At 51.2% G+C, this 13,633-nt stretch overlaps 2 protein-coding genes across 2 annotated transcripts; both read right to left on the bottom strand.

Moving 5' to 3' along the window:
- Positions 1–3,800: 3,800 nt before the first annotated feature.
- Positions 3,801–10,060, bottom strand: Spef1 (sperm flagellar 1). Its single transcript, XM_057780841.1, has 7 exons — positions 7,337–10,060; positions 5,949–6,060; positions 5,333–5,489; positions 5,107–5,146; positions 4,936–4,993; positions 4,632–4,755; positions 3,801–4,525 (listed from the first exon to the last, which is right to left on the bottom strand). The coding sequence occupies exons 1-7, from the start codon at positions 7,443–7,445 to the stop codon at positions 4,418–4,420; spliced, it is 708 nt and encodes a 235-aa protein (XP_057636824.1). The 5' UTR covers positions 7,446–10,060; the 3' UTR covers positions 3,801–4,417.
- On the bottom strand, positions 10,025–12,812 carry Cenpb (centromere protein B). The gene has a single exon (XM_057780840.1). The coding sequence runs from the start codon at positions 12,618–12,620 to the stop codon at positions 10,803–10,805; it is 1,818 nt and encodes a 605-aa protein (XP_057636823.1). The 5' UTR covers positions 12,621–12,812; the 3' UTR covers positions 10,025–10,802.
- Positions 12,813–13,633: the final 821 nt, after the last annotated feature.

The raw sequence follows: 13,633 nt of genomic DNA, 5'->3' as shown, positions 1-13,633 counted from the left end.
TTGCTGTTAAATTTTTGTTTGATTCCTGGTTAATGGGACTGTAGGCAAAAGATTGCTGGAGTGGGTGTGGCCTTGCTGGGGTGGGTGTGGCCTTGTTGGAGGAGGTGTGGCCTGTCATTGAGGTGGACTTTGAAGTTTCAAAAGTCATTGCCAAGGCCAGTCATGCCCCCTCTCTTCCTGCAGTTTGCAGATAACGTGAGCTCTTAGCTACAGCTACAGCACCTTGCCTTCCAGTCACCAACATCCCCACCACGATGACCATGGACTCACCCTCTGAAACTATAAGGAAGCCCTATAGTGATATTTCATTTACATTTTAATAACTAAAGCTTGCCTGAAGTTCGGATAGTAAAACAGCCACACTGGTAAGTTTAACAGACCAGGAAGTGGTGACACACATCTTTAATCCCAGTAGCCACGCTAATTTGCCATAGAAACCAGGTAGTAGTGGTACACACCTTTAATCCCTAGATTAAAGGTACACTAGAGAAGAATAGAAGATGGGAGGAGACAGCTCTACACTAGAGAGGAATATAAGATGGGAGGAGACAGCTCTCACACTGTCTCATTCTGAGATTCCTGGAGGCAGGATCGCCATTTTGGACTGAGATAGAGAGGTAAGAGCCAGTGGCTGACTGTTTTGCTTTTCTGACCTTCAGGTTGAACCCCAATTTCTTTTTTTTTTTTTTTTTTTTTTTTTTTTTTTTTTTTTTTTTTTTTTGGTTTTTCGAGACAGGGTTTCTCTGTGGCTTTGGAGCCTGTCCTGGAACTAGCTCTTGTAGACCAGGCTGGTCTCGAACTCACAGAGATCCGCCTGCCTCTGCCTCCCAAGTGCTGGGATTAAAGGCGTGCGCCACCACCGCCCGGCTGAACCCCAATTTCTATTTCTGAGTTCTTATTAATTATGCTCACATACCTTTAATCCCAGCACTCAGGAGGTAGATCTCTGGAGTTTGAGACCAGCCTGGTCTACAAGAGCTAGTTCCAGAACAGGCTCCAAAGCAAAACAGAGAAACCCTGTCTCAAAAAAAAAAAAAAAAAAGAAAAGAAAGAAAGAAAGAAAGCTACAAAACCCCAATTTTTTTTTTTTTTGAAAGTTGCCTTGGCCCTGGTGTCTCCTCAAAGACAATTCCAACCCTTTTTTTTTTTTTGGAAACAGGGTCTCGTGTAGCCCAGGCTGGCTATGGATTTACTATGTGGCCAAGGATAATATTGAATTTTCAGTCCTCTTGTCTCTGTCTCCCAAGTACTGAAATTACAGGTACTAGCAACCACGCCTTGTTTATATGGTACTACAGACTGTTCACAGGGTTTTGTGTGTGCTAGGTAAACATTCTACCAACTGAGATACAGTCCCCACCACATTCTTTTTTTTTTTTTTTTTTTTTTGGTTTTGGTTTTTTCGAGACAGGGTTTCTCTGTGGTTTTGGAGCCTGTACTGGAACTAGCTCTTGTAGACCAGGCTGGTCTCGAACTCACAGAGATCCGCCTGCCTCTGCCTCCCGAGTGCTGGGATTAAAGGCGTGCGCCACCACCGCCCGGCTCCCACCACATTCTTTTAAAAATCACTTATTTATTTTTATTTTATGTGTATTGGTGTTTGACCTGCATGTATGTCTGTGTGAGCATGTTGGAGCCTCTGGAACTTGAGTTACAGACAGTTGTGAGCTGCCATGTGGTGCTGGGAATTGAACCCAGGTCCTCTGGAAGAGCAGCAGTGCTCTTAACCACTATGCCATCTTTCCACCCACCTCCCCTAGCACATTCTTAATATTGTTTAGCCATTGGTTCCATAAATAATTCACATACATAACCCCATTGCCTGCCCTAAGAATGAAACCATTACAAATAACATAAATCAACTGAATTTCTTTCCTCTCTCTCAGTCTTCTCAAAGGGAACTACTACTTTCCTTGATTTTATTCTTTCATTACCACAAAAGGAAAAATAGATGGTCGTGGTGGCGCATGCCAGTAGGATTTGCTGAAAGAGGCAGAGGCAGGAGGACCACAAAAGGAAAACTAGCTCCAACAGTTCCTCCTGATGTTGATGCCAGTGAACAACCTCTCCCTGGATGTGGACTGAACCCAACAACGTGCTTCTCGTGACAGAAAGCAGCAAATGTGTTGGGATATCATGTCTATGATTACATGAGATGATTGCAGTTTCCATCTTGCTACCTACTCTTTTAAAGATATTTCTAAAACATGTGTGTGAGTACGCACATATGTGCGGAAGCCCTCAGAAGTCAGAGGTATCTGGTCCCCTGAAACAGGCAATTGTGAGTTCTGGTCCTCTTAACCCCTGAACCTTAGCTTGAGCCCTTTAATTATATTTTAATTAATTAGTTGAGACAGGGTCTCAAAATATAGCCTGGACTGGCCTTGAGCTCACAGAGATCGGACTGCCTCTGCTTCCCGTGTTCTGGGGTTAAAGGTGTGTACTACCGTGAGTGATTTGCTAACCCACTCTTTACTGTCTTGTTTGCTAGTTTTAGTAAAATAAGAAGCTATGTGGAGCCAGTGAGATGGCTCAGTGAATAAAGACATTTGCCACAGACCAAGTTTTGATGTGTGTGTAGGTCAGAGAGCAACTTGTGAAAGTCAGTTTTCTCCTTCCACACACACGCTGAGGCATGCATATGCACACTTACATAAATGTAAAATGCAAATTTTTAAAGTAAGCTACTATACTGGAAATGGTCAAGGAAATTAGAGCAGTCACAAGGCAACAATCGTCAACGCTGAAGCCCAACAACCCACAAGGGACTGATCTGTTAACAGAGTGTGCCTCCTTCCCTAGTTGAGCTTAAGCCTGAGGATGAGGTCACACTTCTAGCTGACACCTCAGCCTTAACCTTGCAAGCATCATGGAAGCTCAAGATCCAGCTGAGCCATGCTCAGATTGGACCCTCAAAACAAACTAACAAACAAAAAAGGACAAATCATGTGTTGATTCAAGCCTTTACATTGGCAGTAATTTGTTACACAGTAATAGATCACCAATACAAGTTCCTTTTCTTTTTAGATGTATTTTAAGCTCAGGTGGTGGTCTGTGTACCACAAGTGGGCCCGGTGCCCATGGAGGTCCGAAGAGGGTGTTGGAAGCCCTGGAACTGGAGTGATGAAGAGCTGTGGCTTGCCACGTGGGTGCTGGGAACCTGGTTCCTCTGCAAGGACAACAAATGCTCTCAACAGCTGAGCCATCCCCAGCCCATCGTTTCTGCTCTGTATGATTGTTGTGGTGTGTTTCCCAGAACATAGGACACAAGTTTCTCCCATGCGATATGTTGACTGCATGCCTGGGAATGGAATTGCCAGACCTCGGGATTACAAACCTTCAGCATTATTGTCAGTCAACAAATCATTAGAGTGAAGGTCATGCCATGGTCAGGGTTTCAAGTGACATGTAGCCTCCGTCCATAGAACTGAGATCAGTGTGTGGACAGGGTTGAGACTCATACAGAAAGCTAATTTAAGAGAATCCATGGGCAATGTTGGGAACATGAGTGGCCACCTTGGTGAAAATTTGCAGCTTGGGTTTGGACAAGTTTGGAGGACACTGGAAGGAGGTGATGGGGGTCACCCAGTGCTAGAAGCAGGCTGTCACACTTCCCAAACTCTGTTCACTGGCAGTATCATCAATCTAAAAAGACACGAGACCCATCCTGGGTCCCCAGGGTCTTTAAGAGGACAGCTAGGTGAAAGCGATAAAGGACAAGGCAGGAACTCGCTGCCTTTCGGACCCATACGGACAGAAAGAAAAGGCAGGCACAGAGAAGAACGCACAACACGCCACTTTTAATAGAGACAACTCTGCTCCGTCTTCCCCAGGCGCTCCTTATATTGCTCCATGCAGAAAGGGCTATTGCACACAGCTGGATGCCTCTTACTCCTGGTTTCTTCAACACCTTATCCCTTCCTCTCCAGCTGCGGTGGTCTCCAGCTCTGAGATGGGTCCCATGTAAGCACCCAGGAGGGGCAAGAGAATCCCTCCACTTCCGGGGGTAGCTGCTCGCGTGTCCGAGGCCATGGAGAATTTGCATGGATGGAGACAGGGCTGTCCTCTGAGCTGAGAAAGGAACCAGAGGACCGCCTCTCCAGGCCCAGCGCTGGGAGCCTCAAAGTGGACACGGTTTGGGAGGTCATGCCGTGTGTCCGCACAGGTTTTCTGGGCTGTGGAGAGTGGTCTTTTCTCCTGGCCCGGATGGAGTGTAAGGAGGAGGATCAATCCCAGGTCTCGGCTTTGAAGACCCCCACGTTCGCCCGAACCCTCCGTGTCGGAGCGCCGCTGCTGCAGGGGGCGCCAGTGAGCAGCTCGCTCCGCCCTCCCAATCCTGCATCCGCAGGTGAGTGGGTAGGTCGCGGCGTCGGGGCTCCAGCGGGTACTGGGAAGACCCGCGCAGCCCGGGCACTGCTCACCGCTGCTTGCGTTCGGCCTGCTGAAGCCTCCGGGAGAGGTCATCGATGCGCACGTTCTTGAGTTGGAGCAGGTGTTCCAGACGCTTCACCTTCATCTGCAGGACCTGGGTGGGGGCGCAGAGACGTCAAGCCTGAAGACCTGTTGCCCTGCTAGTGTTTTGCCCTTGCAGACCTCAAGCTGCTCTTTAGGCCTTAGTGTCCCCTCCTCACCTGCACTGTCTCTTGAGAGGCCAACAGCTCCTGCTCCTTTTCAGCGATCTGAAGGACGAAGCTCGGATCGCCCTGCAGCGCCTGGTTATATCCAGGGGGTCGAGGCGCCGGTGGCCGGCCCCCTCTGCGGTGGATAGCAGCTTAGCAGAGGCCTGGACCTCAGACCCTGCCATTCCTTTCTAGTACTTGCTACCAGGCCTTCCTTTGTCGCCTTCTCACCACCTCCCCAGAGACCAAGGCACTGCCACACTAGTCTTTGTGGTGAAGGTGTCAAGCCTGGCGAGGTCAGAACTCTCAAGTTTACCTGAGCTGCTCTTCTCCCAGGGCTGGGGCACCGTCTCCTAGAGTCTTCTGGGACAGACCTAAGACAAAGCAAGTGAAGGAGTGACCTTGTTGGAGTACCATTCTCCTGTCTCCCCCTGATCCTAAGATCGATGTGGGAAAGCACTCCTGAGATAAAGGAAAGCCTCCTTACCCATATCCATGTAGCCACTGACATCCTGAGAAGCCAGCTCCTGAAAGAACAGATGTGGTCTCCTGTGAACCTCCAAGAAGCCCCATTTCCCTTCCACAATCCTGTGGGCCAGGTTCTCTTAGCTAGGCACCCATCTTCCTATTTATCGCCTAGGCATCACCATCGCCTAGTTCACTGTATGGGGAGCACCCCTTGCGCCCCCATCAGCAGGCTCAAGCAGCAGCACCTGTAAGGAGCCAGCACCCAGTTTCTGGCGCCTCTGCCGCTCCTCCAGGCGCTGCCTTAGTGGAATGAGCACCAGCTCCACTACACCCGGAGAACACTGCGCAATCTTCCGCATCACATCGTCGGGGACAGAGAAGTTCAGCTTGTTCAGCACCTTTCTATGGAGTGGATACAAGAAGGGTGAGTGGGTCCTGGGGAAATGAATGGAGTGCAATGGGGAAGGAGTGGACATAGCCCCAGGGGCCTGGAAGGGCAGACTCCTGAACCTCCTTGCTTGACTGTTCCAATTTCCCTTGAGTGTTTCCATCCCAATAAATAATTATTTAATTTTATTATTAAATGGATTCTGTGTCTCCCACTCCTCCCAGCAGTCTCAGTCTGCCTGTTAAGACCACAGGAGGTTTTTTGTTGTTGTTTTGCATTGCTAGGGACCAATCCAGGTGTGTGTGTGTGTGTGTGTGTGTGTACACGCAGGCGCACTCGCGTGTGCGCGTGCATGCTAGTAAAAACACATCTCCAGGCAAGGTCATAGAAAGTTGAGTTAAGGCTGGAGCAATCCCTCTTGAGAAGCAGGCAGGGGCTTCAGAGTTTATTTCTGCATCCAGGGATTCTACTACCTGTTCAGGTGACCCCAGTTGCTGAGCTTCTGCTGGAGAGAGTTAGCAGGGACATAATTGTGCATCTCCACCATCTTGGGGAAGTAAAACTTGATAAGCTCTGCAACCAGGACTGAGGGAGTAGGATTGGGAACAGATAGGAAAGGCAAGAGCATGGGCCAGGGAGAAGGGATGGAGATACAGAAGAAGGGAAGGTGGATAGAAAAGAGACAAAGAAAGCAAGATCAATAATCAAATCAAGATCCTACATTTCTCAGAGAAAAAGCATCTTCCTTATTAGATCAGGGCACAGAAAAACAGACTCCAAGAAGGCCCTACAGGAGGCTGCGGCCTTGTTCTGGGAATTCACAAGGACACACACACACACCAAAATCTCAGGAGAATCACAGATTTACACAAGCAGAAAAACAAGATCCTTCTGTTGTGCTGGGAATATAGCACAGTTGGCAGCACACTTGTATAACATGTACGACGTGCTGCTCTCAACCCCAGCACCATATAAGCAGGCTGTGGTAGCACATGCCTGTAATCCCATCACACAGAAGGCAGGAAAATAGTGAGTTATGGGCTACTTCGTTACCCTGTGAATCAAAAACGTCCCTCTACAGGTGTATATAGATCAGAATGTATAGATGCACAGAATAAATGCCAGACACACATGGTGCATACATAGAACACACACAAACACAGAAGTCACATATACATGTAGTTTCCTTAATTATACACGTAGAAACGAAGACATTCTGGCTACAGAACTATGCATTTCTTAAATACAGGAGCCTTTTCTGAAAAAACAAACACACTATACATTCGCACAAAAAAAAAAAAAAACCATACATACATTCAGGACAGAACTTGTCAACACAAAAGAGCACGGGGTGGGGATGTCACTCAGTTGGTGGCATGCTTGCATAGCATTCACAGTGCCCTGGGTTTGACTCCCTAGCACCACATTAAAAACAAACAGGAGAGGTGGTGCGTGCTTATAATCACAAAATCTAGGAGCTAGACACAGCAATGTGGTAGAGGCAGGAGTCCAAGACTCTATCACACACACACACACAAACACACACACACACACACACACACTGTAGAACACAGAAATATGAGCAAGCATAGGTTCACACATACCCAGACACACAGCTTAGTCCTTAACGCCCCTGAAGCGAGACACACAGACACACTCTGTACACAAGGTATCATGGACATACATTGTTCACTCACGAATAGAAGAAATATGCAAGTGCCCACTTCCACAATCAAGTCCCAAAGCACAGATCCCACCCCTGCTCCCACTCTATATGCACACATAACAAAAACTATAGCATACACACAAATCTATTACACATACATAAAGATAGAACATTGTAAAACACACAACAACACACCTCCGTCACTGAAGTCCCGGGAGAGGTTTCTCTTGGGTCGGGACAGAGGGATGTTGTCTACCCACAGGTACAGCTGGTGCAGAGCCTCCTCATCCACGCTGCTTGCCATTGGCTTCTGGACAAGGCCTCAGTGTTCCCCCACAGAGCCCAACGCCAGCCCCAGGACTCTTCAAGTGCCTCCTCTCGCCACAGCGAGCGTTCAGATCTACGTTTCCTTCCCTACTCGGCACAGACTCAAATCCCATCTGGGAGCAGCCATATTGTTTTCTGAAACCATAGCAACCGTCGCTACTTGCCTGGAAACAGAGACTTCTGGGGGTTGTAGTTTTTCCATATCTTTCCCCTGGGTCCCAGCTCTGAAAGGGCAGTTATCTGTACTTATCTTCCTTTCTCCCCAAGAAGGCATCACCTGTCTGCCCGCATCACTTGCTGATCAATCAATGCCCAATCTGGGCTTTGCCAAAACCAGCTATGTCCCCAGAAACCATTCCCCTTCTGTGCCATTTGTCAGTCCTAAAGAAAGCAGCATCTCCATGCATGTTAGCATTTAGGGAGGCGGGCACTCTGTTAGTCTGATACCTACTGATGCTGTGTGACAAGTTGTCTATTTTTAAATAAGTATTTTATTTTTGTATGTGCATGTGTGTTTTACCTGTATGTATATGCGTTCCTGGTGCCTGCAGAGGGCAGGTGAAACTAGAGTTACAGATGGTTGTGAGCCACTATGTGGGTGCTGGGGATCAAACCTGGGTCCTTTGGAAGCACAGCCAGTGCTTCTTCACTAGCTCCCTCCAAAGCTCTGTAGACCTAGGGTCATTGCCATTTCCTCATCCCAATGTACCCTACCGGGGCATTTAATATGTAACCCAGATTCCCAGGGAGAGCAGTTTAAGGCCATTTTCTTGGGCAAGGTCATTTAATCCCTTAACCCTATTTCCTTCTTTGTAAAATAGAAAGTTTTCATCTACTTGTCCCAATAATTTATTTTGAAAGAAATTTACAAAATGGAAAAAAGGCTAAGCGGCCTGCACTTGTATGGGGATTAGAGATTGGAAATCGGCTGTACACATGAGAGCTAGAGCTTCGGCAGACACTGTCACATCCCTTATCATCCACAGGAGGGATATTCTACGAAGGGCTAGAAACTGATTTCTGCAACCAGGAGGGGTAGGAACACAGGGCCCTCCGTAACGAAGGCTACGAAGTACTGAAGGGCCTGCCTGAGAAGAAAGTCTGCTTCCGGAAGCCTAATGTAGCTCTGGGCACATTAGTGAACCTCTTCTGCCTGTTTATCGTGGGTTTGTTACCTCATAAGGGCATCTGAGTGTTTGACACCTAGAATAAAGAAAGGCCCTATTGGCATCAGATTGTGTTAAATCCTGGGACCAGTAAGAGGTTCTTATTGGCAGGAGGCAGAGTGAAGTAATTTGTCTTGGTACTGGAGATAAAGGACCTGTCTGTCCAGGGGCATCTAGAGAAAGCACCCCTGCTCCCTCCCACTTACTACTTAGAGCAGGCCCGTTGGGTAGGCTAGGCTTTCTGGTCTCTTCCTCCAAAGATCCAATTAGAGGAAGGGCTGATGCCAAACGGAATCTCAAATCCTTTGCTCGATTTCGTTTCCAAACACTCGGGGGAAAGTGTGGCTCAGCAGTGAGGCTCCTGCCTAGGCTGCTCTAGACCCTGGGTTCATCCCTACCCCAGTACAAATATAAGCAAAATTTGCATTAAAGAAACAAAAACTAATTTTCAAGGCTTGGAGATAATCCCCTAGTGTCAGAAATACAAAAGACCCAAACATTTATGGACAGCCTTTTTGGAAGGAACCATACCCAGGGCAAATAAGGCACAAAGGACGATTTGGATATCCCCCACCCCCTTACATTCCAGAGTGGAGAGAACCTGGTGGCTGGGGTATGTTAGGGATTGGGAAATTACCAGAGGTAATATGCCAGCCCTAAGTAAGGTGGGAAAACCGGTTTGGGACTCAGAGCTACCTGCCCCACTCAGGTCTTTCCTTGACTGGAACCTGTGAGCCCCAGTAAGGGAGAGCCATGAAGGGAGGGGCCGGGCTCTGAAAGGACATGCCCTCACCTTTAGACTGGAGTGGGGGAGTGGCCCAGCACAGTGAGCTACCAATTCACGGGGGTGCCATGTTTCCTAGTAACTTCACCTTCCTCCTGTCATGGCCTCAAAGGTGATTTAACAGACGTGAAAATGCCAATCATTTGAACAGCCTGAAGAACTCCCTCTTAAAGTAAAATGAGGGTTCCTTGCATGCCCCTCCAACTCTAACCTGGCCCATGGCAGAACCAAAGCTTTTCTCATTCCTGCTAAACCCCTTAACTAGCTTTGGTGGGCTCAGTCTTCAAGGGTATACTGCCTGATGCCCTAACAGATCCCTGGCTCCCTCTCTACTGCGCCACTCCAGTGACCAAAGCTTCTCACTACCATCAAAGGAGGTTAAGGTTAGGGTTCCTGCAGTCTATCAAGAGATACGTCACTAAAGGCCCGCCCTCCCCAGAGTTCTCTAACATTTAGATGTGGGTGTCACTGCCTGCCCCTCACCCCAGTCGTGGTCATCTGCTCAAACCCTGCTTTCATGTCCCACTACAAGAACCAAGGGGACCCTGGAAGGGATGTGTCCCCAAGACAGACGCAAGCCCAGACCATGAAGGATGCATCCATGGCTGTTAAAACATTCACTCCCACAAAAGGGGAGTAGACAGATTTATTGAATTCAAACTGGGAAGGGAGCACCTGGACGGCTGGACTCTGGGCCCAGCCCCAGGCCCCTCTGCCCAGGATGGGGGCCTGCAGAGGTTGAGGCACAAGGCCTGCAGCTGCCCAGATTGGAGGTGCCTGCTGTCACTCCCCAAGAGGGGCCTCTTGGAAACCTCCAATCTGGAAAGAAAAACCAAGGGCCAAAGACTGGGCCACAGCAAGGGATTTAGGGAGGTGGAAAGCAGGCAGGAGGCAGGCTCAGGAGCCTGCCCTACGTTACACTGTGCTTCTTTAGGCAGCCTAGAGGTGCAGGACGGGGGGATGCTAGTTTTGTGGGAGCCTAGGCTGGACCTTCCTCTGGAGCCCTTTCCAGAATGGCTTTGGGATCCCCCCACCAAAGACCTGTTTGGGTGGCAAGGGGAGAGGCACTCTCTGGCCAAGAGCTTCCAGGACCTGTCCCTGGCTGCTGCTATGGTCTAGCCCACTGGTGGCATGGCATGGTAGCACCGGACAGCTTCCCACCCAACCAGTGCCCTGAGCCCAGGAACTAATGGGGAGGAAACAGGAATCTGAGAAGGAGGCAATAGCAGTGAGGCAGACCTCAGCCCCTGGGCCTGTCTCGGGGCTGGGCGAAGCATTACTGAAGGCCCTGCAACTCCTCCAGCCATCTCCAGCAGCTGCCCAGAATTCTCTGCCTTGGGCAGGTGTTGTCCATCTGGGCTGGAGCGCAGCTATGTCCCGCAGATCAGCTTTGATGTCCAAGACCCCGAACTCCCGCCTGCCTGGCATGGTTCTTCCTAGTCACGTGGACCAGATCATGTTCCAAGTGAAGGATGTGGCTCTGCACGCGGTCATCGATGGGAAAGGAGGTCAGGTACCGTTTGACCATGGCAAAGTAGGCCATGGCCTCCCCAAAGCTGGGTACAGGGACCTCATCACCATCATCATCATCATCCTCGTCTTCATCGTCTTCCTCATCCTCCTCTTCATCTTCCTCCTCTTCATCACTGTCTGAGTCCGAGTCCTCCCCACCTTCCAGAAAATGGAGGGTGGGGCACTGGGCCTCTTCCTGGACACTGTAACCCCCAAAGCCACCACTGGCCTCCACTACTCCCTGGGCCCAGTCTTCAGTCTCTAAACCCTCAGAGGAGCTTTCTTCTTCCTCCTCCTCCTCCTCTTCATCACTGTCATCAACCTCACCCTCCTCTTCCACCTCCTCTTCCTCTCCCACCTCCTCTCCTTCCCCGCCTTCTTCCTCCTCCCCTTCTTCTTCCTCTTCTTCCTCCTCCTCTTCCCCTTCACCCTCCTCTTCTTCTTCCTCCTCCTCCTCTTCCTCCTCCTCTTCTTCTCCCTCACTCTTGAAGGAAGTGGTGATAGTGGCATTAAGGCCACCTCCAAAACCGGCCTCCCGAAAGCAAGTTGCTATGTCCGAGGGCTCCACCGCTTGCCAGGCTGCAGCCACAAAGTGTAAGGCCTCTACCAGGCCCAGCTGCAGGCCTGAGGGATCCTGGCCCTCGAGTGCTGCCATGGCCTTGAGCAACATAGCCTGGCGGTAGTGGCCTTTCACCTGTTGGACCACTCCTCGCTCCAATGGATGCACAGTACCGGGAGGGAAGAAGGCCAGCTGCACGTGCCGCAGGCCCGAGGTGTCTAAGGACTGGGCAGCCAGACGGCCAGCCAGCAAAAGGACCCGACGAGATTCTGCAGCCATTCGGGTGTCCAGCGCTTTCAAGTACTTAGCTAGGGCCTGGGTAGTGACTCCACCCTTAGAGTTGGCAGTGTAGTCACAGGGCAGACCACCTTGGCCTGCACGGGGCTTGGCGGACTTGCCTGCGACCAGCGGGGGAAGCTTTTCGCTGCCATCAGCGTTGGCGCACAGCAAAACACTAAGGCGCTGGGTGGCCTGGCGAGCCGTTCCATCACCTCCCCACAGCCCCGAGGCCTGGTCGGACAGAAAGTCGTACCACAGGCTGGTCTCGGTGGCGCTGAACACGTCCTGCGAGGCGTAGCCCTCAGCCACCGACGGCGGCTGCTCCTCCCGCGTGCGCCAGCCTGGTGTACTCCCACCGCTGCCCTCGGAGGGCACCGCGGCTGGGCCGGCAGGTGCCGCTGGGGCCCGGGGGGTAGAGCTTCGCGCCCGGGAGCGGGTCACGCCGCTGCAGGCCACTACACCGTGGCGCCGGCGGAAGCGATCCAGCCAGCCGTTGGAAGCCGTGAAGTCGTCCATGCCCAGCTCCTCCGCTATCCGTAGCGCCTTCTCTTTCAGGATGATGCCCTTGACCGGCAGGCCCGCGGCGCGGATCTGCTGGAACCAAGCAATGAGGAGCCCCTCCAGCTTGTCGTACGGGGACAGCTTGTTGGTCTTGCGGCAGGTGGAGGCCACTCCGTACTTGCGCTCCGACGCCAGGATGGCGCGCTTGTTCTTCAGGATGGTGCTCAGCGTGGACGGCGGGATGTTGAAGCGCCGCGCGATCTCGCCCTTGCGTAGGTCCGGGTTCTCCTCCACCTCCTGGATGATCCGCGACTTCTCCCGGAACGTCAGCTGCCGCCGCTTGGGGCCCATCCCGGCGCGCCCTCCGCCCCGGGGCCCGGCACCGCCGTCGCCGCCCCGGGGCGGGGGGCCCGGGCCCGCGGCGGGGGGCACCTGGCGGCCTCTCCGTGCGCCCCGCCCGAGACAAAGCGGCTCGCGGGGCGGCGGCGGGCGGTGGCAAGCGGCGCGGGCGGCGCGGTCGGCAGGACGTGCCCAGCGGGGAGCGCGGCGCGGCGCGGGGCGGAGCGCGCGCGGGATCTCGCGGGAAGCGCGGGACGCTGGGCGCCGCCTCCCCTACCCCGTGCTGCTGCCCGGACCCGCCGCCGGGGGCGCTGAGGTCCGGACCGTGAGCCTCGGCCACGCGCGGGGAAAGGTCATCTGCAGAGACAAAATGCACAGACACCTGGACGTTTTGATGCTCTCGCTTCTGCTGTTCCCTGCAGACAGGGCCAGCTGGCGTCAGGCTGCTTAGACTGCATTTTAACTGGCTGGCGTCAAGCGGTTAAGTTTTCAGTGGGTGAAATACCACTGCCAATATGCTTCTTTTTGATTGTCTTTATGCATGTGTATGTCTGATTGTGTGTATGCACACCTGCATGCAGATGCCCGAGCGGAACAGAAGAGGGCGTCGGACAAGAGTGAGATTACAGGTGGTTGGTGATTTGCAATGTGGGTACTGGGATCCAAACTCTGATTCTCCACCAAAGCAGCCAATTGCTCTTAAGTGCTGGGCCTTCCCCCAGATGCCTAATATGCACTTTAATCATGTGTATTGTTCCAAATGTGAGAAAGCCAGTTTATGGGTACACATTTAGGTTATTGTAAAGACAACATGGCATTTAAATCCATTTGATGGTGCTAAAGGCGTTTAAAACTTATTATAAACCATAGTCCAAAAACACTAATAACATCTGGGTATCATTGGTTTTTTCATGCAGTTAGCTGTAAATTCAACTACAGAAATACATATGTGTATATGCATATGTACAAATAAATCTTAAAACTTCCTGCAGCACCAAACACATGAAAGTGATGATTCCTTAAGA

The sequence above is a fragment of the Chionomys nivalis genome, chromosome 9 (assembly GCF_950005125.1).
Source record: "Chionomys nivalis chromosome 9, mChiNiv1.1, whole genome shotgun sequence".
Lineage (NCBI taxonomy): Eukaryota > Metazoa > Chordata > Mammalia > Rodentia > Cricetidae > Chionomys > Chionomys nivalis.
The sequence above is the reverse complement of the archived record's forward strand: the minus strand, read 5'-3'. Positions and strand labels throughout refer to the sequence as shown.